The following is a 24,515-nucleotide window of genomic DNA, read 5'->3' on the forward strand; positions in this document are numbered from 1 at the left end:
CTGTGAAGAAAACAATTGAGTTTTCTTAAAGAAACTTTTGTGTTATTTATTCCATTGGCAAACACATATTGATCCCTTTGATGGACCGAGCACAGGACCAGGTCTTGAGTTATAAAATCCAGTCCCAACCTCAAGGGTTCTAGTTTAACAGAAGAGAAGAACAGGGGAACTGACAGTAACAGTACTGTGGATACGTGCCATGAGGGCTCAAACTGGAAGCTCTTCAGCCTGCTGGCAGAGAGGAGGTTTCAGACCAAGGCAATAGTTTCTGCAAAGCCCCAGAGGAGAAAATGCATAGAACATTCCAGATATCCCAAAGAACTCAGTAGACTAGCCATTAGTGCAAGGCCGAGAGGTGGGGCTGGAGAGCCAGAGACCAATTCCTTGTAAGAAATGTAGCAATGCTTGGATTTTATGTAGGGAAATAGAATGATCAGAGCTGGCTTTCAGAAAGATTGTTCTGGCTACCGGTGGAGAGCAGATCAGAGAGAGGCAAGACTGGACATGGAGAAGCCAACTCCAACGGTTCCAGCCACCAAGGCAAGGGTTCACAAGGGACAGATCTGAGAGATATTAGGGGAAGAAGAGCACAGTGACTGGGGGTATGTTGGGGACAGAGATGGGAGTCAGACGAGGCCCACGCTTGTGGCTTGAGTGCTCAGGGGACATCAGGTGTTGTCACGCCCTGAGTGAAGGAAGGGAGGGAAGGCGGGAGTGTGTTCTGTGGCCAGGTCAGAGGCCTTAGGAGGAAAAACTCATTCTTGCTTCATCTGAAGACCATAACTTGGGCTGGTCAAGCCTAAGGAAAATCGTACAAATCCTGCATTTTTCTGTATTTACAGGGTGCACGACATTCTCATGGTAATGGGAGTACCTGATTAATTTGAAATCTTCTTGAGGATTTATATCAGATTGGTAAAGGGGAGCTTTAATAAGATGAAGGGGCACGGCCGAGGAGAGGGTTGGAACAGAAGGCAGGCGGAACCAAGTGCACAGAACTCACCCTCTGTTTCCTTCTCAACCCCGGAAGGTCCTCCAGCTCCGCTGCCCTCATCGGAAGAGGCCTGGGACCCAATGCCTGAGAAGGAACAGCTGGGCACAGCAGCCTGGCCCCTCCTCTGCAGAGCGCCTGACAGAGTCAAGTCAGCACATGGCCATATTTTATGAGGCAAACAGTGAGCAGAGTTGTAAGCAGCTCCATTTATTTGAGTAAATAGCTTGTAAAGAAATCATTGGTAAACATTACAAAATTAAATACATTTTCAAAAGCTTGCCAGTATACATAAAATTCACAAACATAGTTCTTTTAAAAAATAAAATATGTTCAAAGCACCCTTGATAGAAAATGCCTGACCCCTGTGCTCCGACAGGGCCCTCCCAGACATAGCTCACTGTAGGTGGGGCCTCTGTGGGGAGGCAGTGGGACCTCCTGGAGGGAAGCAAGAGTTCCTACTCTGACCTTTTACTCCACCTGAGTCCATCTGAATTTTGAGCCTCCCCCAAGGAGCCGGTGTGTAACTAAGAGGGGCAGGGCAGGTGCCCCAGGCCTAGCTCCAGGCAAGGGAATTAGGGTGCCTAGAGCCAGAGTCCTCACCATATGCCACTAGAGAAACCAGAAATGCACTCTCCACCGAGCTTCCCGACCAGCCAATGCTCCTCTACCAACTTTCTTGAGGGCAGGAGAGGCTTCCCCACCTCTCCCTCTGCTCACCACTGAGCGTACCCCCTCTGGTCTGCTGCTGCCCAGGCACAGAAGTGACCAGAACCTAGTTCTAAGAAGGGAGATGCATAATCTGCTGGCTTCCTTTTGACCTGCTTTCATGGAGAGAATATTACACAGTACTTGGGTTAAAGCAGAGAATTCATCACTACCCAGTGCTCCCATTTTCCACAGAAAACACTGCTCAGATAGCGAGGGCTCCTCTCTAGACATCCCAGTAGTTCTTCCAACGAAGGATTCGTAAAACTTTAAAGTACCACAAATGAGGCAATAAGTACACGACCTGGCAAAGCATCCCAATGAATGAAATAATAGAAAGTCCATAAATTAAGCCCTTGACCAACTCAACACTTTTGTAGTGTAGCTCATTCAAATAACGGATACACTGGATTCTTTCACTTTGGTGCATAAAGCGGATGTTGGAGGTCAGCAGCACTCACATGAAGAATACCTAGTGGCCTCTGGCCAACACACGTGCTGTGACCTCCAGTTAAAGGACAACCACACGTTCATTTCATCAATGTGAAATAAAGCTCACATCTACGCTGGAACTCTGTTGTGTGTAGATATATACAAGTATGAGAAATTCGACGTCTGAGTCAAATGCAGAACTTAAGAAAGAAGGATTATCCAACTAGTTGTTAAAAAACAAACAAACCATCATCCCTGTATAGTTAGGTCATCAACATCGGATTTCTCGAAGAAAATACTGCCTAGCCCAGCCCATCCTTGGATGTCTGTCTGGTTTGACAATCCCTGGTTGGGCTGAAACCAGAGTGGTATCTTTGCTATTAAAATAGTACACTAATGAAACCTTTAAAAAACAAAAAAACAGAACGCTCTTGAATAAATGTCTAACAGATGCCCCCTCCCCGAAAAAAGTGAAATAGTCTGAGTAAAGTCCAGTTCCTGGGACCCAGTCTTGGTCTCCAGGCAGTGCCACCCTGTGCAGAATTACACAGTCTTCTTCTGCGGGGGGCTCAGTTTCCTCATGCCTCTTATCCGAGAAAGCAGCTCCTTGATAAATTCCTACAAGAGATCAGAAGAAGTTAATGTGAGGGGCTCACTCTATTAAAATGTGGGTTGAAAAATCTGCTTGAAGTAACTGATGTCAATTGAAGTTAACCTCAGTTGATGAGTTTGTTTGGATGTATTAACCCCAACTGATATAAGGCAGGACATTTTTAAACAATGCCTTCTAATTGCTACACAGATGCTCCTCGACATACAAGGGATTCAGGTTGAAAATACCGTAAGTTGAGCCTGGCTGGTGTGGCTCGGTGGTTGAGTGTCAACCTATAAACCAAGAGGTCACAGTTCAATTCTGGTCAGGGCACATGCCTGGGTTTCGGGCTTGATCCCCAGTCGGGGGCATGCTGGAGGCAGCCAATCAATGATACTCTCTCATCATTGACGTTTCTATCTCTCTCTCTCTCCCTCTCCCTTCCTCTCTGAAATTATAAAAATATATTTTAGGGAAAAATACTGTAAGTTAAAAATGCATTGAATACACCTAACCTATGGAAGATCATAGCTTAGCCTAGCATCCCTTACACATGCTCAGAACACTAACAGTAGCTACAGTTGGGCAAAGTCATCTCACTGCCGCTGTCCAGCATCATGAGAGAATATCATACGGCGTATCGCTAGTCGGGAGAATAGCAAAATTCCAAGTATATTTTCTACTAAACTATCACTTTTGCACCATCGTGAAGTAGAAAAATCATAAGTTGAACCATCATAAGTCAGGGACGGGCTGTGCTCTTTACGGAGAAGTCCAGGCTGCCTTCATTCACTGACATTGTCTACTTGGCTCCTGAAGGCCTATGTGGCTTAGATCAGTGCTTCCAAACCTTTGATAAACCTTTAATCTGAGCATAAAAATCACCCCTGAAGCCTGTGGATTCTGATTTTGTAGGTCCAGGTCGGGGCTTGGGATTTTGCATTTCCAGCGAGCTGCCAGGTGATGCCAGTGTTAGACTCCGGACCACACCCAGGAAGGCAGGGCGAGACCAGTGGTTCTGAATTTGAGCATGTACCAGAATGGCCAGGGGGCCTGGTTAAACCACAGGGTGCTGGGCCCACCCCCGGAGTGTCTGATTCAGTAGGTCTGGGTGGGGCCTGAGAATCTGCATCTGTAACAGGCTCCCAGGTGACACCTATGCTGCTGGTCTTGGGATCTTACTGAAAAGCACTGGTCTATGTCACAAGACTTTTGACTTTTTTTTTTTTTTTTTTTTTTTTACTGAAAATCATCATTTTAAGAACACACACATTTTCCATTTACAATCCAGCATATATAAACACACCCCTACAATAAAAATGTAAAGTACTCATACTTACTATACCCAATGGACCCTATATTTTCCATGTATGCTAATTTCACTTACAACGTAATGCTGGGAGACCCACTGAAGTGATTTCATGATTCATGGCTGAGAACCCAAACACTGAAGAACCATCTAGAATGGTTTCCAATTTACAGCATCAGGAATCTTTCACTGTTGCCTCATGTTTTAAAATATTTGGTACCAAATGACAGGAAAATTTAATGAATTAGTAATTAAACACATTTTACAATGTTTGTGATCTCTTTAAGGGCAATTTCAGCAGTTAAAGAACTTGGATGAGAAAAAGAATGTGCACATATAGGTTGCCTCGCTTGCAATGAAATAAAACTCAAAGTCTGTGTTCACACAAAAATATTTGGCTACTAAATAGATCACATTTATTAGATAATGACTTTGCCTTCCTATCTGTGTTTGTCAAAGACAAGGCGGACAGCAGTCAGACTTTCTCTGATCAGCAAGTGACACCCAGCAATGCAGAACTGAGCAAAAACAGGAAGAACCTTCCCCTGCATTATGCCTCTGCACTGTTTAAGCTCTCAGACAGTCTCCTACCCCAATCACAGCCCTTAGTCACCAGCTCCCACGCTAATGATGCCTGCAACTATTCTCTGGCTCTAAAACACAATAAGCTTGAATACTTCATATCCTATTAGACACCTATTTCCTTTTTTAATAATCCTTTTGCTATTATAAAAGCAGTATGAGCTTGTCCTAGAAAAAATTGAAAATACAAACCAGCAACAATTACTCCTCAGAATGAACCACTATTCACATATTTTCTTCTATGGAAAGTATTTTTTACCTAATTAAGATCATACTGTATAAATATATCCTTCTTTCCATTTAGCAGTATGTCAGAGCTTTTCCCCACAACATTAAATTGTCTTTCTAAAAATAGAAGATTGTATAACCATTAAAATTAATTTTTACAATCTGCTTAATCCCCCCCCCCCCAATAGATATTTGGTTGGCTCCTGGCTTTTCAAAATTATCAACAATGCCACAGTCAACATCTTTGTGCATCAGTCTTTGCCTGCAATTTGGATTATTCCCTTTGGAAAGCCACCACAAAGTGGGTCGAAGGACAAAAGCAGTTTTATCACCACCATTTCTAAATTTGAACAGAATGAAATCCATGTGAACAAAATGAGGTCCTGTTTCCAGTTTCTGAACACTATTTCATCTAATTTAAAGAATTCTCTAGGATAAAATAATGCTGAATTTTCCCACATAGTCAGTTTCCATTTTGAAAAGTTAAATGCATTTCCTATTGCCCTTTTACTATGTGATTTAAACAATGCAGAGGCTGCACATACAATTTCAATTTTGTGCTGTTTTTAATCTATTACTCAGCTGACTGCTGTGAAAAATTCAACATTTAAGTGAAGATTTTCTTTCTCTCTCTTTTTTTAAAGCAAAAGTCAGAATTACAAACCCTATCATTTATCTTGTTAATAATTCTGGTAACTTTCCTTCACTATTTTAATAATATTTTCCATAAAGATCATTACAAAATAAAGACTAAAATCATATAAGGAATGATGTAACCTAAACTACAGACATTTCTTCTTCAAGACACAAGTAATTTGGTAATTTAAATCAAATTCAAATTTCCTTAAAACATTGGTTATAATGTGTAAAAATCTGAGTGATTAAAAAGTTAAAATAAATAACTCATCTTGTATTTATGATATATTAACATTAATAAAAGCCTCATTTTAAATTTTATATTAACATAATTTATGTCTATAACTAAATATAACCTATTGTGCATGTTTAAACTGTTCATTAAATTTGCATAATGAGATGCTCAGCTCACTAAGTTAAAAAATAGCAAGATCAGTATTTATTCTCCAGATAGAAACTTGACAACACCACTTGCAACAAAGATTATATTGATTACACATGATTCACAAAGAAAATTCAAAGATCTCTAATAAAAAATACTGACTGATAGCTCTTGGTTTCTATTACTCAAGAATCCTATCTAATAAAGAGGGAATATGCTAATTGACCCTCATGCCATCACAAAGATGGCGGTGCCCACAACCAATAAGGAGGGAGTATGCTAATTGACTGCCATGCCCTCAAAGATGGTGGCGCCCAGTCCTATCAGCCCCACTGGGGCTGCCACGCACCTGCCTCCGGAGTCCCCCAGTCCCCTCAGCCCTCCAGCTGCCCAGGGCCGCCAGAGGCTCAGGGAACCAGGGCTGGCCGAGGCTTGTGCTGCCAGCAGTGGCAGCAGCAGAGGTGTGATGGGGGTGTCACCTTCCCCTAATCACTGGGTCGCCTCCCAGACTGTGAGAGGGAGCAGGCCAGGCTGAGGGACCAGGCCAAGCTGAGGGACCGCCCCCATCCAAGGTATGAATTTTCATGCACCTGGCCTCTAGTATTCTATATAAGTAATGACATATCTCATTTACTTCCAAAAAAGCTCTGAATTAACAAAATGAAGCCAGCATGGTGGTCTAGGTCACTGCACACATGCAGAGGCCTTGCAGAGAAACAAGTGAGAGAGTGGGCATTCCTGGTAAAGGAAAGCCAAGGTCAGCATGGTGGGAGCCCTGGTAGAGATGCTAGGGCCTTGTTGGCCACAGTTAGATGATGAGAGATCATTCTCGGTGCAATGCAAAGTCACCAGCCACTTTCAAGGACAAGAGCATCATCTGGTTTGGGCTTTTAAAAGATCCCTTTGGGACAGATTCAAAGACTGAGACACAGTGATCAGGCTATCAATTCCCAGAAGGAAAGTAGGGGAGGGAGTGGGTAAGGGGAAGAGATCAACCGAAGGACTTGTATACATGTATATAAGCCAAACCAATGGACATGGACAACAGGGGGATGGGAGCATGAGTGTGCGGGGGGAGGGGGAGAGGTTGGGGGTTAATGGGGCAGATGAGGACACATTTTTAATACCTTAACTAATAAAAAATAAAAAAATAAAAGATCCCTTTGGCTGCTGTGTTTTATGAAGAATGGGTTTTATGACGACAAGAGGGAAAGAGTGATCAGTGTGGAGCTATTACAATGGTCCAAGCAAGGTATGCCAATGTCTTGGAGTTAAGTTGATGGAAACTGAAATGGAAATCAGTGGATAGATTTGGGATCCATTTCAGAGGCAGAGCCAAAAGACCTTGCTGGTGGGCTGAATGAGGGTAGAGCGCAGTGGGGAAAGGAGATTGGGAATTAAGAACTTCGTCAGAAGTTACTAGAGGAAAGGCAGTGGCATTTGCTGAGACAGGGGATAACTGAAGGGGGGAAAGATTTATAGATATGAGATGTCTACTAGACATCTGGGCTAAGGCATCAAGAGAATAGATAAATATAACTTTAGGTTTCAGTTCTTGGTTGAATGCATAAATACGGGCACTACCAGCACTAGATCAGTGGCTCTCAACTAAAAAACAAACTGAAAAACTAAAATACTATGTGTGACCCACACATTGTTATAGCAGCCTAGTAGACAGAAATACCAGTAAAAGACTAAAACCAAAGTTTTGTGAATAAAATATAACGCTTACTATAAGTAATACCTCTTGATATTTTCATTCTATTTTATTTTGAAAAACACACAGGCTATAACCAGCTAATGGGTTATCACCCATAGTTTATAAACACAATGATCTAGACTGAGGCTACTCAATACAGTAGCCCTTAACATGTGTCTATTTAGATTCAGATTAATGAAAATAAAATTTAAAATTTAGTTCCTTTGTCATACTACCCACATTTCAAGTACTCAATAGCCACATATGACTAGTGGCTACTGTAATGGACACTGCAGATACAGACTATTCCCATCACCTCAGAAAATTCTACTGGACACAGCAGATGACAATGCTTTGAATCACAGGACTAGATGCAGAATATTGGAGAGACGCATAGAAAGGAAAAGAAGGCCGGAGACCAAGGCCAGAGTCCCCCTAACAAGTGACGTCTGGTAGAGGAGTTAGAATCAGAAAAGGAGACTGAAACAAGAGAGAGATGGGGGAAACCCATTAGTAAGCATGTCAAACTCACGCAGGAGGGCCGCATGCCTCATTTATTTAAACAAGGCATGTGGCCCACGGGCTGCAAGTTTGACATGCTTGCTAGAGTGTGCTATTAAGAAGACAAGAGAAGTGTTGGCCAGAGGGTTTTCTAGTGTTTCTAAAAGGAAGAGGTACTCAATGAAGTCAAGAGCTGATAAAGGTTGAGAAAGTCAAAGACAAACAAAGCTATTCAATTGGCAAGAAAGGGGCCATTGTGTATCAACTGGGGTGTGTGGAATTGTACACAGTTATTAACTGGCAGCAGCTACTATAGAAGAAGGTTCTAGAGATTTTCCTTTAAGTCCTGAAAAAACACTAGCCAGCCTGAGGGAAGTTAGAGAAAATGAGAAGCATTTAGGAAAGGGCAGAGTCTAGGACAGTGATGGCGAACCTTTTGTCAGCATTTTGAAAAACCCTAACTTAATTCTGGTGCCGTGTCACATATAGACATTTTTTGATATTTGCAACCATAGTAAAACAAAGACTTATATTTTTGATATTTATTTTATATATTTAAATGCCATTTAACAAAGAAAATCAACCAAAAAAATGAGTTCGCGTGTCACTTCTGACACGCGTGTCATAGGTTTGCCATCACTGGTCTAGGATGTGTGTGTGTGTGTGTGTGTGTGTGTGTGTGTGTGTGTGTGTGTCAAGCCCTACCTGAGAGATCAAAAAGCAACAGAAAGAAAACAAACATTTCCAGTAACCTTGGAAACCTGACTTTATATAACATGCAGCCACCCGATTTACAAGAGACTTCTAAGAAACAAAGAAGCCAACGCAGGTTTCCGAGGGGACCTGGCAGCCACCGTGAACACAGAAGGTCCTTCCTCACTCTGGAGTTTCAGCCATGTGGCACTGTCAGAGGGCATGGCATCACAGTGGCCACACTCTACTCTGAGCTCTCATCCCTCGATCCCTCCTGGGCCCTGTAGCTCTCAGCTTCCACCTCCTCCTGCCAGCTCCGTCCTGTGCAGGAAGTGGCAGATGGACATCCGTTTTGTAATTATCACCAGAGCCAGGTGTCTGGGAACCTTACCTAGACACTCTGAGTGATTCATCTGTTACTCTCATTGAGGATGTTGCAATGCTTAAGCGAAGATGGCTCCATCAGAAAGGAGGAAAAGCAGAAATCACAGCATCATTGCAAATCACTGCTTTGTGTATAAACTGCCTTTATGTCATTCTATGAGCATTTCAAGTCATTTTAAAAGATAAAGTAAGTGGATATTATGTTGTAGCCCTTTGATTAGAAGCATTTTCTGAAAAGAAAAAAAAAAAGAAATTTAGAAAGAAATGCTTCGACCACTGCTCGGTGAATGGTGTCACCAACCACGTTAATTATATAAATCATGCCAGCTCCAATAAAGCATGCATAGCAGAATTCTGGATGCCGGACCTGCTTTTCCAAAAAATTATCCACCCCTTACACAGAGTACAGGGTGGATGAGGAGAAAGAGCAGGTGAGAATTCTGAAGACTGAGATTCACATGGGTCAGCAACTTCCCTGTGCTCTGTCTTCTCTTTGTCACCCCAGTTGATGCACCAGTCATTTCCTTAAAAATACACAGTCACAGGGACCATCAGCTCCTGGTCTGAGACTCTCTGCTGGATGACAGCAAATCAAGTCAGCTTGTGCTCTCCCCTCCCCCGCCATAATATAATTTTGTATTAGTTTCAGGTGTACAGCATAGTGGTTAGAAATTATATACTTTACAAAGCAATCCCTGTGATATTTCCAGTACCCACCTGGCACCATACGTAGTTATTACTATATTATAGACTATATTTCCTATGTTGTACTTTACATCCCCATGACTATTTTGCAACTACTAATTTGTACCTCTCAATCCCGTCACCTTTTTTTCACCCAGCCCCCAGCTCGCACATTTTATGTAGCTACCTGACATTTCTTCCAAAAAGCATGGCACTGAATAGATGACATGAGAGTGAGGCAATTTGTGATCAGGTGGAGGAAGAGAAGATTTTTTTTTAAATTTGAGACATAAATGATATATGTTATATTAGTTTCAGGTGTACAACATAATGCTGTTAACGTAGGTAGCTAGTTAATATTAATAAAGGAAGGTCGAGATGGCAGCATAGGTAAATGCAGTACTGGCTTCCTCGTGCAAGCACATCCAAATGATAACTAAACTACAAAACAACCATCATTCAGAACCGTCCGAAATCTGGCTGAATGGAAGTCCTACAACTAAGGAATTAAAGAAGAAGCCACATCAAGACTGGGAAGAGCTCCTGGACAGCAGCTCTTCCATTGTAGTCACAGTTGGTCCTCTCAGCCATTTGGCCTGAGGTTCAATCCCTCCCAGTGATATCAACAGCAATCAAGGCTCAACTACAATAGGACAGTACACAGAGCCCACACAGTGGCATATCTGGACTGCGCAGCTCAGGTAACTGGGGAAGCTAAACTACTGGGCCCTACAGAACACCTACTACACAAGGCCACTCTACCAAGTCTGACAGACTTAGAAACTCTACCTAATACATAGAAACAGACACCGGGGTGCAGCCAAAATGCAGGAACAAATGAAAAAAAAAAACAAACACACACACACAGAAGAAATCCCCAGAAAAAGAACTAAATGAAATGGAAGCAAGCAAACTACCAGATACAGAGTTCAAAACAATGGCTATCAGGATACACAAGGAACTTAGTGAGAACTTCAAGGAACTTAGTAAGAAAATCAACAACATAAAAAAGGATCAGTCAGAGCCCTAGCCAGTTTGGTTCAGTGGATAGAGCATCAGACTGTGGATTGAAGAGTCCCAGGTTCAATTGCAATCAAGGGCACATGCCCAGGTTGTGGGCTCAATTCCCCATTGGGGACGTGCAGGAAGCAGCCAACCAATGATTATCTCTCATCATTGATGTTTCTATCTTTCTCTCCCTCTCCTTTCCTCTCTGAAACCAATAAGCATATTTTTTTTAAAAAAAGGATCAGTCAGAAATGAAGGATACACTTAACTGAAATAAAGAATAATTTACAAGGAAACAACAGTAGAGGATGCTGAGAATCAAATCAGTGATTTGGAATATGAGAAAGAAAAAAACACGCAATCAGGACAGCAAAAAGAAAAATAATTTAAAAAATGCAGATAGTATAAGGAGCCTCTGGGTCAACTTTAAGCATACCAACATTCACATCATGGAGGTGCCAAAAGGAGAAGAGAAGGAATAAGAAATTGAAAACCTATTTGAAAAAATGACAGGAAATGTCCCTTACTTGGTGAAAGAAATAGACATGCAAGTCCAGGAAGGGTAGGGAGTCCCAAACAAGATGAATACAAAGAGGCTCACCTCAAGATACAAAAGTAAAATGCTAAAGGTTAAAGACAAAGAGAGAATCTTAAAAGCAGCAAGAGAAAGCAGTTTGTTACCTATAAGGGAGCACCCATGTGACTGTCAGCTGGTTTCTCAACAGAAGGCAGTGCCAAGAAATATTAAAAGTGATGAAAAGTAAGGACCTATGATCAAAATTACTCTACCCAGCAAAATTATCATTTAGAATTGAAGGTCAGATAAAGAGCTTCACACACAAGAAAAATCTAAAGGAGTTCATCACCACCAAACCAGTATTACATGAAATGTTAAAGGATCTTGAAGAAGAAGAAGGAGGAGGAGGAGGAGGAGGAGGAGGAGGAGGGGAAGGAGGGAAGGAGAAGGAAAAAGAAGAAAAAATATGAACAATAAAATGGGAATAAATAGATATCTGTCAACAATTGAATCTAAAATCCAAAATAAATGAACAAGCAGAACAGACACAGACTTGTAGACACAGAGGACATTTTGACAGTTGCCAGATGGGAGCGGGGTGGGAGATTGGTTAAAGGGATTTAGAAGCACAAATTAGTAGTTACAGTGTAGTCATGGGGGTGTAAAATGCAGCATAGGGAATACAGTCAGTAATATTCTAATAACTAGGTATGATATGAGATGGGCATGAGATTTTGGGGGACTATCACTTAATAAATGTTATGTCTAATCATTGGAGTGTACACCTGAAACTAATGTAATATTGTGTGTCAACTGTAATTAAAAAATAAAAAAAAAATGATTTAAAAGTGTTAATAAAGGAAGGTAGCAAAGGGAATCAGACATGAAGCATATACACTAGGGAACTGAATTGAACACTAAGCCTGCTTCACTAGGAAGCTGCAGCATTCATAGGCTCCCCACGGGACTGCTGCATCCTCTGCCCTCAGCACCAAATCCCCCAAATGGGCAGGAAGGATCTGAGGAGGGATAACGTAATAAGGGGATCATTCCTTTGCTGGGTGCATGTGTAGCAGGAGCCAAGATGGTGACCATAAAAGGGAGGTGCCTAGCCATGGAAAAGGGTAGGATTGGATAAAGGACACAAAACCCTGGAAGATCCAGAAACGGGATTAGTTAGGGGATGGACCCAGTACAAACCATGAAGGACTGGGAAAGAGATTGGTAAGTTGGAAAGCCTGAGATAATATAACTGAAGCTCAACAATGGCAAGGGCTTCCCACCCCTGAGTCCCAACACACATTAGTTCGCTGTTCACTTGGGCATTCTCTCTCCATAGCAGCCATGTGGGCCAGCAGCTGTGCAGGCCCCAAGCTCAGCCTCCATGGCAGCCAGGCAGGCTCCAAAGCAATGGCACAGAATTTCTGGACTCTGGCCCTAATTCTGGGCTTGATGAAGACAAGGCTGGACCTCTTCCACAGTGGGACAGACGGAGATGGGGCATCGGAACCTGGGGACAGTCTTTTATTTCTATTCCAATAAATCTTACTACTACATGTCATCCTCCCATACGTGGGTCCCCAAAATGCTTTTCTTGTGACTCAGTGGAAGGACTGCATTCCCACCAGCAACATCATGACATACTCACCGTAATAAGTCTAGTTAACATTCACTACCACATAACTATCCTATTTTTTTCTGTGATAAGAACTTTTAAGATCTACTCTCTTAGCAACTTTTAAATAGACAATACGGTATTAACTCTAGTTACCACACTCTGCAAGATGAATTTCTAGATTTAACAAAGTTTAGGTAAGTGAGGACAATGGAAGGGTAATAGGTATCTCTTTTAAAACATGATGGCAACCCCGAAAATGGTTCCAAATGGCAAAATATCCGCACCCAAAGAACCAGCGAAGCATTTAAACATCACACTGTAAACTTTTATTGGCTTAAATATTCAGGTCACACAGGAGGCCAAAGGGACAGGCAGTGATTCAGTACTGAGAACACAGTTTCTGGGGCGTCCTCAGCCCCGTGTGACACTGGGATTTGCTCCCTGCAGTCACAGACTTTCAGCACCGTCATCACTACCCACTGAGATATTTAATTTCTTTCCTCTCAGAGGAGAGGGTGGATAGTGTTGTTTATCATTGGAGAGGTTCATTTGCTAGCAGGGCACACCAGAACTGATCCTATTTTTCATTATCTGAAAAGAGGCTCATGAATCTGTTATGAGTAAAGGTTTGTGCCTGCTGTTGTTATAATCACTTCTGCCAACAGAAATTCCTGAAAGTCTTAGGCATCCTGGATGACCCCCCTACCCACCCCCAGTCACCCCATCTCCTTTAACTTAAAAACCACTGACACTACTTTGTCCATTTATTTTCTTGACTATATGCCTTTAAAGATTAATTTGTTCTGCTGATAAGAGCAGTCCCCTTAATCTACTTTAGAGTTTCAGACTATTGCTCTTAGGCTAATTTATTTTGTACCCAAATTCTAGCCCTTATTTGTATGCAGAACAACAGTTCCTTTGCTCTTACCGTATTCAACTTTACCAGCATTTAGTTCTTACTTCACTTACTAATAGTTTTCTCAAAATCCACACACTTGGAATTCAGACAACATAACATAAAATCCACGTAAATGATCCAACCAATGCAAATAACCCATGGAGTTAATTCAGCAAAATTATAATCTCCCATTTTATAATCACCACAAAACTAAAGTAATTTCATCAAGGATCCCATTACCAACGAGGGACAATAGTACTTCCTACAAGAACCCCAGTCTCATGTAAATGAAAAAAATCCATTTCCAAACTTTGAAATTTGGTTTTGGTAGTAACTCCCTTTGCTAAAAATTATAGCAATCCAAATGTCATGTGTTAAACTGCTCTTAACTCATATTCCCTCTTCTGTCTAGAGAAGTCTAAACACAAGAAGAGAATGTGGAGCTGTTTATAATATAGAGTTGATCAGCTCTTAAAACTCGATCATTCATTTTGAGTTTAATGAAAAAAGGAAAGGCCATAAAATCACACTCAAATCACTCAAAAATGCCAACCATTTTAAAGGCCCACTGCCCTTTAAAACCTGTACCCTCCTCCTCCTCCATCTCGCTTTAAAAGAAAAAAATCATTAATTGCTGGAAGAAAAGCATCCAAAGGCAAAATACGTGTGGCTCTTCCTATCATGGCATCTCTTTTTTCTTTCCTTATGTTACATCACAATTATTGTTGTCATCATCATAACTATTCTCATGGTCAAACTGCTTCTAAGAGTGTGTAGTAAAGAATTTAACCTTGCCCAGAAAGATGTCTGGTCTTTGCCCTCAGCTCCTGGGAGGCATGCTGCCCTTGGAATGTTCTGCCTGATGAGAGTGTCTTTGTTCATCTGGGGCTAGGGACATGAAAGACAGTCTAACAATGTGATGTAGGGTGGGGGCTTTGGGTCACATGGTACCAGCTCAATGTCCAGAGGGCCTGGTGACTTGAGGTCACTGTGGGCAGTCAACCATGACTATGTGACCAAGTCCCAATAAAAAATGTTTGGCTCAGATGAGCTTCCCTGGTTGGCAATACTCTCTACACTGCCACACCGCATAGCTGAGAGTCAACACTGTCTGTGACTCCCCTGGGAGAGGATGGCTAGAGGCTCTGCACTTGGAACTTTCCTGGACTCTGTCCCATGCATCTCTTCCCCTGGCTGACTTTCATCTGTAGCCTTTCACTGTGATATAACTGCGAGTGTGACAACTTTCAGTGAATTCTGTGGGTCCTTCTAGCAAAACAGCAAACATGAGTATGGCCTTGCACTTGCAATTGCTGTCAGAAGTGAGAATGGTGTTGGGGATGGTTTCCTAACTCGGCAGAGGATGTGGAATGAAGAAGGAAATAAATGCAGAGTTTTGCTCCATGACTCCATGTCTTTGGCAAGCTCACCTACTAGTAATGTTTCTGGCTTGATTTTCCTCAATGAAGATCATCTTAATCAGGTTTATAAATATTCCAGAGTGGAGCGTGTGCTCACCCAGTAAGCATTCAGAGAAAGGAGGTAAGAAGTAGACAGAGCACAGGATGTCAACTCAAATGTGGGGTCCAAACACCAGCTCCAGCATGGCCCAGCTCTTTTTCCTGGGCCGAGGAGGCCTGGTGTATAAAGAGCCCTATTCTCAGTGTGTGAGCAACTGACATACTGGGACCAAATTTTTTTGGCTACTAGGTAAGGTTACTCATGTTTCTGGTGAATAAGTCCCACCCCTTTATTCCTTACCCCCTAATTACCGTACACTGAAACATAAGGCTCTCATAGCCGAGGGCTACAACCACTAGAATGTCCTTTTCATCTGATTACAGTCTTTCTTTGGAAGCTCCCAGTTCTCTCACTGGTCAGAAACATTGTTCTGAAGGTGGCAGCTTTCAAAGGTTGTATTTCAACTTAATCTAGCATTCAAGCTCTATTCCTCACCGCAGCCCAAAACTGCAGTATTTTTTAAGGAAACCCCATAAGAAGCCACATGGAAAGGTTCCCCTGAGTGTAGACACTCACACCCGTTAGAGTGGAGTGAAGTGCCCCCTTCCTCAGTTTCTCTAGCAAGTACAGATTCCCATAAAATCATATCCTATTAAGCACGTTGGTTCCTAACTTAGAGAATCATGGGATAAGCTGACACCCTGGCATTTCTGTCCTGTTATTCCTTCTTTAATATTCTTTCAGCATTTAAATTCTCTACATGCTCACTGTGGCCTTATACAAGATTGTTTTTAAAAGGAACATACAGATTCGCTGCTTTATCTGAGTTCCTAGATTAGTTACAGACACATAGATGTTTGATAAACATTTGTTGAGCAAATGAATAAAGAAAATATAGCAAAATGCCAACCCGCGTCTCCTCCCATCACCCACACAGCTTCTCTGTGTTGTAAATATCCAGTTTATAGTTTCTCTCCCCTACAATCGGCTCAGTGAACAGGGACTGTGAGTACTTCCAGGGACACAGAGACTCAAGAATATTTCAAACAACAGGTTAAAATGCTACATGGGTAAGAGCTGATGTGATCAAAATGAGTTGACAATGGCCACCACAAAAGCATGTCAGAAAGTGAGACCAAGGCAAAAGCTGAGGATTCTGCCTTCTGGCTGCCAACACAGAAAGAACCACAAAGCAGGCCTGCTCCTGTCTACTTCTATTTACAACCACGAGCAGAAATTCCTTTCCTGCGTCTTCATGTGGACGTGCCGTTTCCGCGACCCGGCAGGTTCCTGAGGCCCAGAGATGCTTCCCACCACCTCCTCTTGGACTTAGTCATCTGCATGAACCCCTGATCACATCCACTTACAGGCTTTGATTGCCAAAATGATAGGAAATAGCACAACCTCTGTTTCACAGAAATGAAATAAATGCACAGGAAAAAAAAATCGGATGTTTATCTGAGAGAATGGCACAGCCACCTTCAACTATAAGAAGAGATTTCTAAAAGCCCGTGGATTGGACTGGCAACTACCTTAACAGATGCTAACACAGGTGCCCTCAAGCCCATATTAAATGTATTTTCTGTCACATCCCAATGCAATGGAGGCGCGCCTACGTGATCTTAAGATCTGAAAATCATGCACAGTTAGACTGAGAAATAGAAAAGCAAGCTCCTCCTAGTACCCCCACCCCTGATTGCTACAATGTCTGCTATGCCGTTATCTACGGATCCTCCAAATCCAAGTAATAACCAAACAAAAATACTCCTTTTCTTCTTGCATTACATAAAGACATTCTTTTTCTACATTTCAATCAGCTCTATGTTAATACCTTTCCAGGGAAAAAAAATGGATGTCCAAACCTGGCGGGGAGGGGAACAAATCCTATATAATAAAAGCCTAGGTGGCATCACACCCTCATGCAATGGCCACCACAAGATGGCTGCACGCACAGTGCAAGCTCCAAGTGGTGAGGCCTGGGGGTCCCACTGCCCTGCGCAGCGTGGAGGAGGCTGGTCACAGCAGGGGAGGGCACTTGGGGGCAATCAGGCCGGTAGGGGAGAGCAGTTGGGAGCGATCAGGCTGGCAGGGGAGGGCAGTTGTGGGTGATCAGGCTGGTAGGGGAGGGCAGTTGGGGGCGATCAGGCCTGTAGGGGAGAGCAGTTGGGAGCGATCAGGCTGGCAGGGGAGGGCAGTTGTGGGCGATCAGGCAAGCGAGCAGTTAGGAGCCAGAGATCCCGGATTGTGAGATGGATGTCCGACTGTTGGTTTCCCTCAGCAGTCGGACATCCCCCGAGGGATTCCAGGTTGGAGAGGGTGCAGGCCAGGCTGAGGGACACCCCCTGCCCATGCACAAATTTCATGCACTGGGCCTCTAGTTGATTTAATAAAAGACACTGCTATTTTTTTTTCTTTAGAAGGTTAATCTTATATCTATCAAAAGTATGACTATGTATTACATTGATTAAAAAATATTTTTAATAACTAAAATTAAAAATCTCTGTGACCACAAGATAGAATCAATATAAAGAAGAACTAGAGACTGTAAGAATAAAGCTCAAGGTAGTAACTGGCCATAAACCAAATGATCATAAAATACCCAGTCATTTAAATCTTACACATTCTTTTTTTTTTTTCCTTTTTTTTCTTTTTTCTTTTTTTATTAAATCTTACACATTCTTATAAAAGCATGCTTTCCCCTCACTTTGTAATTATGTCACTTCAAAAAGCGGAAGTCCTACCACCAAATGGACTCCCAAGCATCTGATAAACCTTCCTATTTCTCTGATTTATCACAGAGATACAGTAAAAGTACTTCTTTCACCAATATTTTCTTAACTGATCAAATCCTCCATTCCCAAATTGTTCTTTTGGTCTTTAGTGTATACATTAAATGCTTCGGTCTAACCAAACTAATACCCATTGTTTTCCACAGTAGTACTTATACACTTGGTAAGTATCCAAACTAAACATAAAATTGCTCCTTCCAAAAGAGGCAACTGTTCAATTTTGAACAACAGAATTGGCTGTAAGCTTTTTAAAAAATACACACCTAGACACCAATAGAATGCATTCTCCAGTTACAACCTAAAACCTCCACTAAAATGATTCCAAAACCTCTTACAATTACCTTTGAAGTTTGGCTTTTATATAAAAGCAAGCAACGCATGAAAATCAATTCATTTTAAGTCTTCCTAAACCAGGCATGTTCAGGCTTACAAATAATTATGGGTAATAATTGCTACTTAGTATATATGTAATCAAACCCACTTATTGTGGTTTGGCTTTAAAAATAGACTAATTGATTTAATAAAAACCAATTCAAACATGGCATTTAGGAAACATTATTTGCTTACCTCTGTTGGTTTGTGGCAGTCTACGAGAGCTTCCTGGAATAAAATACACAGAAGGTAAGTTTTATTATTTTACAAATCAGTATCATTTTAAAGGTGAAATTAAAAATTATTTTTTCTTTATAGTATTATTCTAAACATGGTGAATCAACATTTCACATTGACTATCTAGAATCACACTTTATTTCAATACCCACTGACCACCTAGAGATATAAGGAGTTGTGCAGGGCCAGGGTGGTTTGGTGGTTGAGCTTTGACCCAGGAACCAAGAGGTCACGGGTTTGATTCTTGGTCAGAGCACATGCCAGGATTGCGGGCTCGGTCCCCAGTAGGGGGTGGGCAGGAGGCAGCCAATCGATAGTTTCTCTCGTTGATGGTTCTATATCTCCCTTCCTCTTCTAAAAATCAATTTAAACTTATTTTTTAAAAGATATAAAGAGTTGTGTCCTTCATATGCAGGAATGCCTTACATTTTCCAGAGCACATGCATGCACAGGCATACACACACACCTTTCCTTTGGGCTGCCAACTTGGTTAATAATGAACGGGATATACTTAAATTGAGACAGCCTATGAAAGATGGTGACAATCACACTGGAAAGTCAGGGGCCTGGGTCACACCTCTGCAGGCTTCAGTGTCCTCACCTGGGAATCAAAGGGGATGACCTGACGGTAGCTACACCCCTTTCAAGTTCTCAATGTTAGGAAAACTTGATGTCATTCCATGCTGTATAAAACTGATGCCCGCTTTCCTTTTTTTAACTTTCATCTCCCACTTAAATTTACCAACAAGATATAATCATTAAACCAAGACTTGTTCGCCACTCAAGGGATGCTAGTAATTATTAACACATTCATGTATTAAAATGTGCCCTTTAATCGCCTTTAGCGATCATTTGCCCCTGGTAATAACCAACCACCATTAACAGTAATTATCTGTGAACATTCAAAACATTGGCAAGTCAAAGGTTGACTGGTTTTAGAAACTCCCAAATATAGATTTTTAAATGATAGATCTGACCTCTTCTAGGAAGGGAAATAAATATTGTATTACTGTGGGCCAAGGAAACATGAGACATCTCAGCATGTACCAGGATGCTATCAGGTGAGCATACTCCAGTAAAAGAAACTTTATTAAACAGAATTATGTTGTACATAATCTTATGAAGAAATGAATGTCATGAATGATATAATCCACAACTGCAAGACCGGAGTTCCTGAGTTTAGACACCCAGTTCCAGTTCAGCCCTTCTCCCTCTCATACAATTGTTGGGCATCTCTTCCTTCTCTGGCAAATGGATCTCAAGAGGAAGAGCCAGCTTTCCCTCCCAAAAGAAAAGGCTGGAAAAACTCACATCCATAAGGTACTTCGAGAACTGACTGTTGTCAAGAACTGCTTTACTGTCAGAGAATCAGAGGTGAGCTTCATGAGGGTGAATACTTAGCATCCCATCCCTTTCCCCTCTGCAAGTTCAGGAACCCTGAGTGGATTCAAGCACCTACAATGGGAAGGTTCTAGATTTTGAAAGCTGCTTACCCGTAATTTTAAAGCTCTCTCTTCTTCACTGTCTGCATCAAGAAGATCATCAATGTCAATTTCTACATCTGGCATTTCTTCTTCCTGGAGGACAAATGAGAAGGCATTCTATTTAGTGAGAAACTACATCGTGCTGAACCAACTTAGTTGAGTTAAATAAATGACTAGATCACCAGTTGACAATAAAGGGGAAGAAGAGACTAGGAGGAAGAGGAGGGAAAGGAGGGGAAGGAAGGGGAAATGGGAGAGGGGAAAAGGGGGGAAAGGAAAAAAAGAAAAAGTAGGGAGAAGGAGGGAGAAAAATGAGGAGGGAGGGAGGAGAGGGAAGAGAAGAGGGGGAACAAAGGAAGTTTAAGAGTCACAAAGCAGTAAAAAGTAAATTTTCAAAAATAACAAATTTCTGCTTTTGGGCAGAAAACTGCAATGATAAGTACACAAGAAGGATTGGTAAATTATAGAAAGAGTAGTGAGAGTTGGGGTTTCCTACCCAACAGCTACCCTTCTCTTACCCTTCTCAAAAAACGCTGTCATTTTGCATTTCACATTCCCATTAGAATCAATATCTTTGATTCTTTTGGGGGGGTTGAATAACTTCTTTTATGATTCTTGGTCTGAGGAAAACCTGATTTTGTCACAGGTTTCTGAGGTGGGGCCCTTGGATGAGCCTCGCCTGAGCCCAGCCCCAGTTCCTGACTCAAGAGAGGGCTCGGACCCAACTGAGGCCAGTGAGGACCTCTGGGAATAGAAGCTCTTCCAACAGACGCACCCTCCGCTCTCCCTCCGATCTGACGGTGGGCTGGGGCAGCTCTGAGCCTGAACATTGCCAGCAGTTATCATGGAACCCGAAAGGAGTGGGGCTGGCTCCCCAAAGGGGCAGGGGCAGAGAAATAGGGAAAGGGGGTTCTGGAGAATGTCACTCAGTCACCGAGTCAAACCTCCTCTAAAACCGGCACATTCACAAGTAAATTCCTGTTATCATTTCAGTCAGAGTGACTGGAGTTTAATATTCCCAAAAATAACGTCCAATCCAGAAAGGAGGGCAAGAATGTACGGCTGGAATGTGTGAAAGGCCTCACGACTTGGAACCAGTACTTCCGATCCAAAGTAAGTCTTTGCTGCTTCTCATTTCTCCTGCTACCTGATCTCCCCCCATACCTCTGAGGGTGCTGAAATCAAATCACATCTAAGAAGCGCTGTCATTTTGCATTGCACCTTCCCATTAGGAGTCACCTGCACTCCAACCCCTCCAGCCACAGGGATGGGTGAGAAACGATTGAGAAACCTGTGTGTTTGGGGGCGGGGTGGGGGGGACAGCGGGGGGGGGGGGGGGGAAGACACCTGTGCATCCACCTGGCTTAGCCACTCTGTGTCAGCTGTATCATCTGGTCTTCAGGGCAAGGCTGACTTCCTGAGTCTTTCCTTTCTAAGAACATTTTCCCCTGTTCCAACACAAAAGCAGACCCAAGTGTTTTGAGGACACTGAGGACTCTGATACACTGCTGTGAAACCATAGGGGCTGCTGCCCTGACCTGGAATGCACGGGGCCCACTTGCATCCAGTCCCTCTGTCTCTCTGAGTGGAGCCCTCCTGGGGCAGAGCAGAGAGGTGGGTACAGATGTGGCCTCGTTATGAACAGAGGATGCTGGGAGGACCCCAAGGCTCCACTCCATTGTCAGGACACCAGGAAAGACCACCCTGGACATGTGTGCAGCTCCCCCTCCCTGGGTACCGGTCTCCTTGCCCAGCCCTAACCTTCCCCTCCATGACCTGCCTGTGCCTGCCCGACTTCCTCTTTCTTTTTTTTTTCTATTTTTTTCTTTTTCTTTTTCTTTTTCCCTTTTCCGACTTCCTCCTTTTGTGTCTACGTGAAACCCTGCCGAAAGGAAGACTCACTGAGGGAGAATTTAAGATGACAGTGGTGGAGCTGTCAAGGGTGCCAGACTTCTCAGAGTGAAAGGACTGGTGGGACCTGAGACACCATCCAAGAAATGCCCACGATCACAACACCACCGGCAGCCCTGGAACTCGGAGTGACGCTGAGAAGGCACAGCCTCGGGGCCTCCCGGCCACGGCCTATCTCGGTCGCAGTCTATTTCCTCTCCCCTCCCCTCCCCTCCCCAAATCAGTCATTTGGGTGCAGCATTTATATTTGGTTGGAGCAGCAGGTATATATCTATGTGATGGTTCATGAAATCAAGCAGAGGAAGCCGGTGTAGGACCTGCTCCAGGAGTCACAGGTCCAGGGCCTCTGTGTCTGCTCTTCTTAAAGGAGACCCTAAGTAAATACTGGCTTGCCCAGAACGCCGCAGAAGGGTTTTCCTGCAGCTGTTATTCAGCTTTGATGCTCCGCCCAATTTGGTCAAAAGGGCTTTTACTTGTGTTGCAAGACGGCAAGCTCCAGGCCCGCCCACGTAGGAGGCAATTAGGTGTCCTCCGCCCAGCTCTCCCTCAGGCCCCGCATGACCCACTTTCCCCAGTCCTCCAGATCCAGGCCGCCCAACATGGCAGCCACAGGTGGTGTTTAAATTGAAATTCACTGAAATGAAATCAACAAAGAATTCAGCTCCTCAGTCCATGAGCCATAAATTTCAGTGCTCAATTACCGCCTGTGGTGAGTGACTACTGCCCTGGACGGTCCCCATAGAGCAGTGGGTCCCAACCTTCTGGCCCTTTAAATACAGTTCCTCATGTTGTGGTGACCCCCAACCATAAAATTATTTTCGTGGCTACTTCATCACTGTAATGTTGCTACTGTTATGAATCGTCATGTAAATATCTGATATGCAGGAAGGTCTTAGGCGACCCCTGTGAAAGGGTCGTTAGGCCACCAAAGGGGTCATGACCCACAGGTTGAGAACCGCTGCCTATAGAGGCTCTCATTCCTCAGGACAGCACTGCCCTGGAGCACACCCACCCTGGACTAGAGATGGGAAGCAAAGCTCCCTTCCTTCTCAGAGACCCTCGACAGGAGTAAAGAAAATGCATCGCGAGGCCACCGCCATTACTCAAGGCAGGTGGCTGGGAAACCCTGGGCGTGGCCATCCCGGTGGGAAAGCTGATGCAAACAAGTCCCTGAGTCATTACAAGAATCATGAGGCAACGGCACTGGCTACCAACCTATGTTGCTACCCACCCTCATCCATCAGAGGGTAGGAGGGGCCTGAGCCCAGGTGCGTTCCCACCGTCCATGATGCCAAACCAAAGCCTGGGTGAGAAGGACATGGAGACACGGGCCACAGAGGCACATGTGGGAGAGGCCTGGGAAGCAAAGGCTGATCTAGTATCGGGTATAGAACCCTGTGTCTATTTGGCATTTAATATTTTCAATGAGGAGTGTGGAAATAGTCTATATTCCATTGACGTTTTCTGTGTCTCTACCTTCTGTATAAAGCAGTATCACTGAATGTAACCTTAGTGACACTGCTTACTCTGGTGTCCCAGAGTTCACTGGGATTTGGGGGTTTCCCCACATTAAACACAGATCAAACAATCTCTTCAGAATCGCTGAGGTAAGCCACCAGCTGACAACATGTAGTCACATGCCCTCCTGTAGGGACGCACGGAACAAGGCACCTGATTATTTGGCGCATCTTTCCTGCTGGGAACCTGCTGCGTACTAGGCACCATGTGTCAGCCGCTGTAAGGCTCTGTCTTGGACAGACACGCCGTCTAAGCTCAGGACAAAACAATGGACAATGGCACCAAAAGAGAGAGACAGCCCAAGTGCCCTGGCAATTAAGGAGAGGGAAATTTCCACCTGGGCCGGTAGGGAGGTTTCACAGAGGAGAGAGCATGTCAGCTGGCCTTGTGGAATAGCAGGATTTGGACAGGTTTAAAGGGGGAGGGGGAGCACCCACAAGAGGCAACAAGGTACAAAGGAGGCAAGAATGCAAGGTGTGTTCTAAATACAGAGTGCAGAAAGGCCCTTTTCTTGAGTCGGATAGCAGATATTAAAAGAGGCTACACAGGAAACAGAGATGAGAGCTGAGGCAGATAGGGGCTCTATAAGGAGTAGTGGGGAGTGTGGCAAACTGAGGAAAACGAGTCCCAGGAGAAGACAGCAAAAAGAACACTCCATTCCTGCCTATTGCACTCAGGGCTGTGAGATCCTCCAAGTTTTCAGGAAAAGTTGGAAATACAGATCTTTATTGTAAAAATATCTTGATTTCTTTTAAGTTGGTTAATAATTCCTTAAAATGTTGTGAAAGACAAACAAAGTCCGTCAGCCTGACAGTTTCCCCTCATCCTGTAAGACCAGAGCCACTGAGGGCTCCAGAGCGAGGGTGGGAAATGCCAGGAGG

The 24,515-nt window shown here is 43.3% G+C and overlaps 1 protein-coding gene across 2 annotated transcripts in view; it reads right to left on the reverse strand.

The window, feature by feature from the left end:
* Positions 1 to 1,180: 1,180 nt before the first annotated feature.
* PPP1R14C (protein phosphatase 1 regulatory inhibitor subunit 14C) overlaps positions 1,181 to 24,515 on the reverse strand; it is a 55,571-nt gene continuing 32,236 nt past the window's right edge. The window contains exons 2-4 of one of the 2 annotated variants that reach the window (XM_036316608.1): positions 20,215 to 20,298; positions 18,680 to 18,712; positions 1,181 to 2,749 (exon numbers count right to left, since the gene is read on the reverse strand). In XM_036316608.1, the coding sequence (XP_036172501.1) occupies positions 2,675 to 2,749; positions 18,680 to 18,712; positions 20,215 to 20,298 (192 nt within the window). In that variant the 3' untranslated portion in view covers positions 1,181 to 2,674. Of the gene's footprint in view, positions 2,750 to 18,678; positions 18,713 to 20,214; positions 20,299 to 24,515 lie in introns of those variants that run through there. The other variant, XR_004968748.1, reaches the window with a different exon arrangement.

Source organism: Myotis myotis, unplaced genomic scaffold (genome assembly GCF_014108235.1).
Source record: "Myotis myotis isolate mMyoMyo1 unplaced genomic scaffold, mMyoMyo1.p scaffold_m19_p_7, whole genome shotgun sequence".
NCBI classification, from domain to species: domain Eukaryota; kingdom Metazoa; phylum Chordata; class Mammalia; order Chiroptera; family Vespertilionidae; genus Myotis; species Myotis myotis.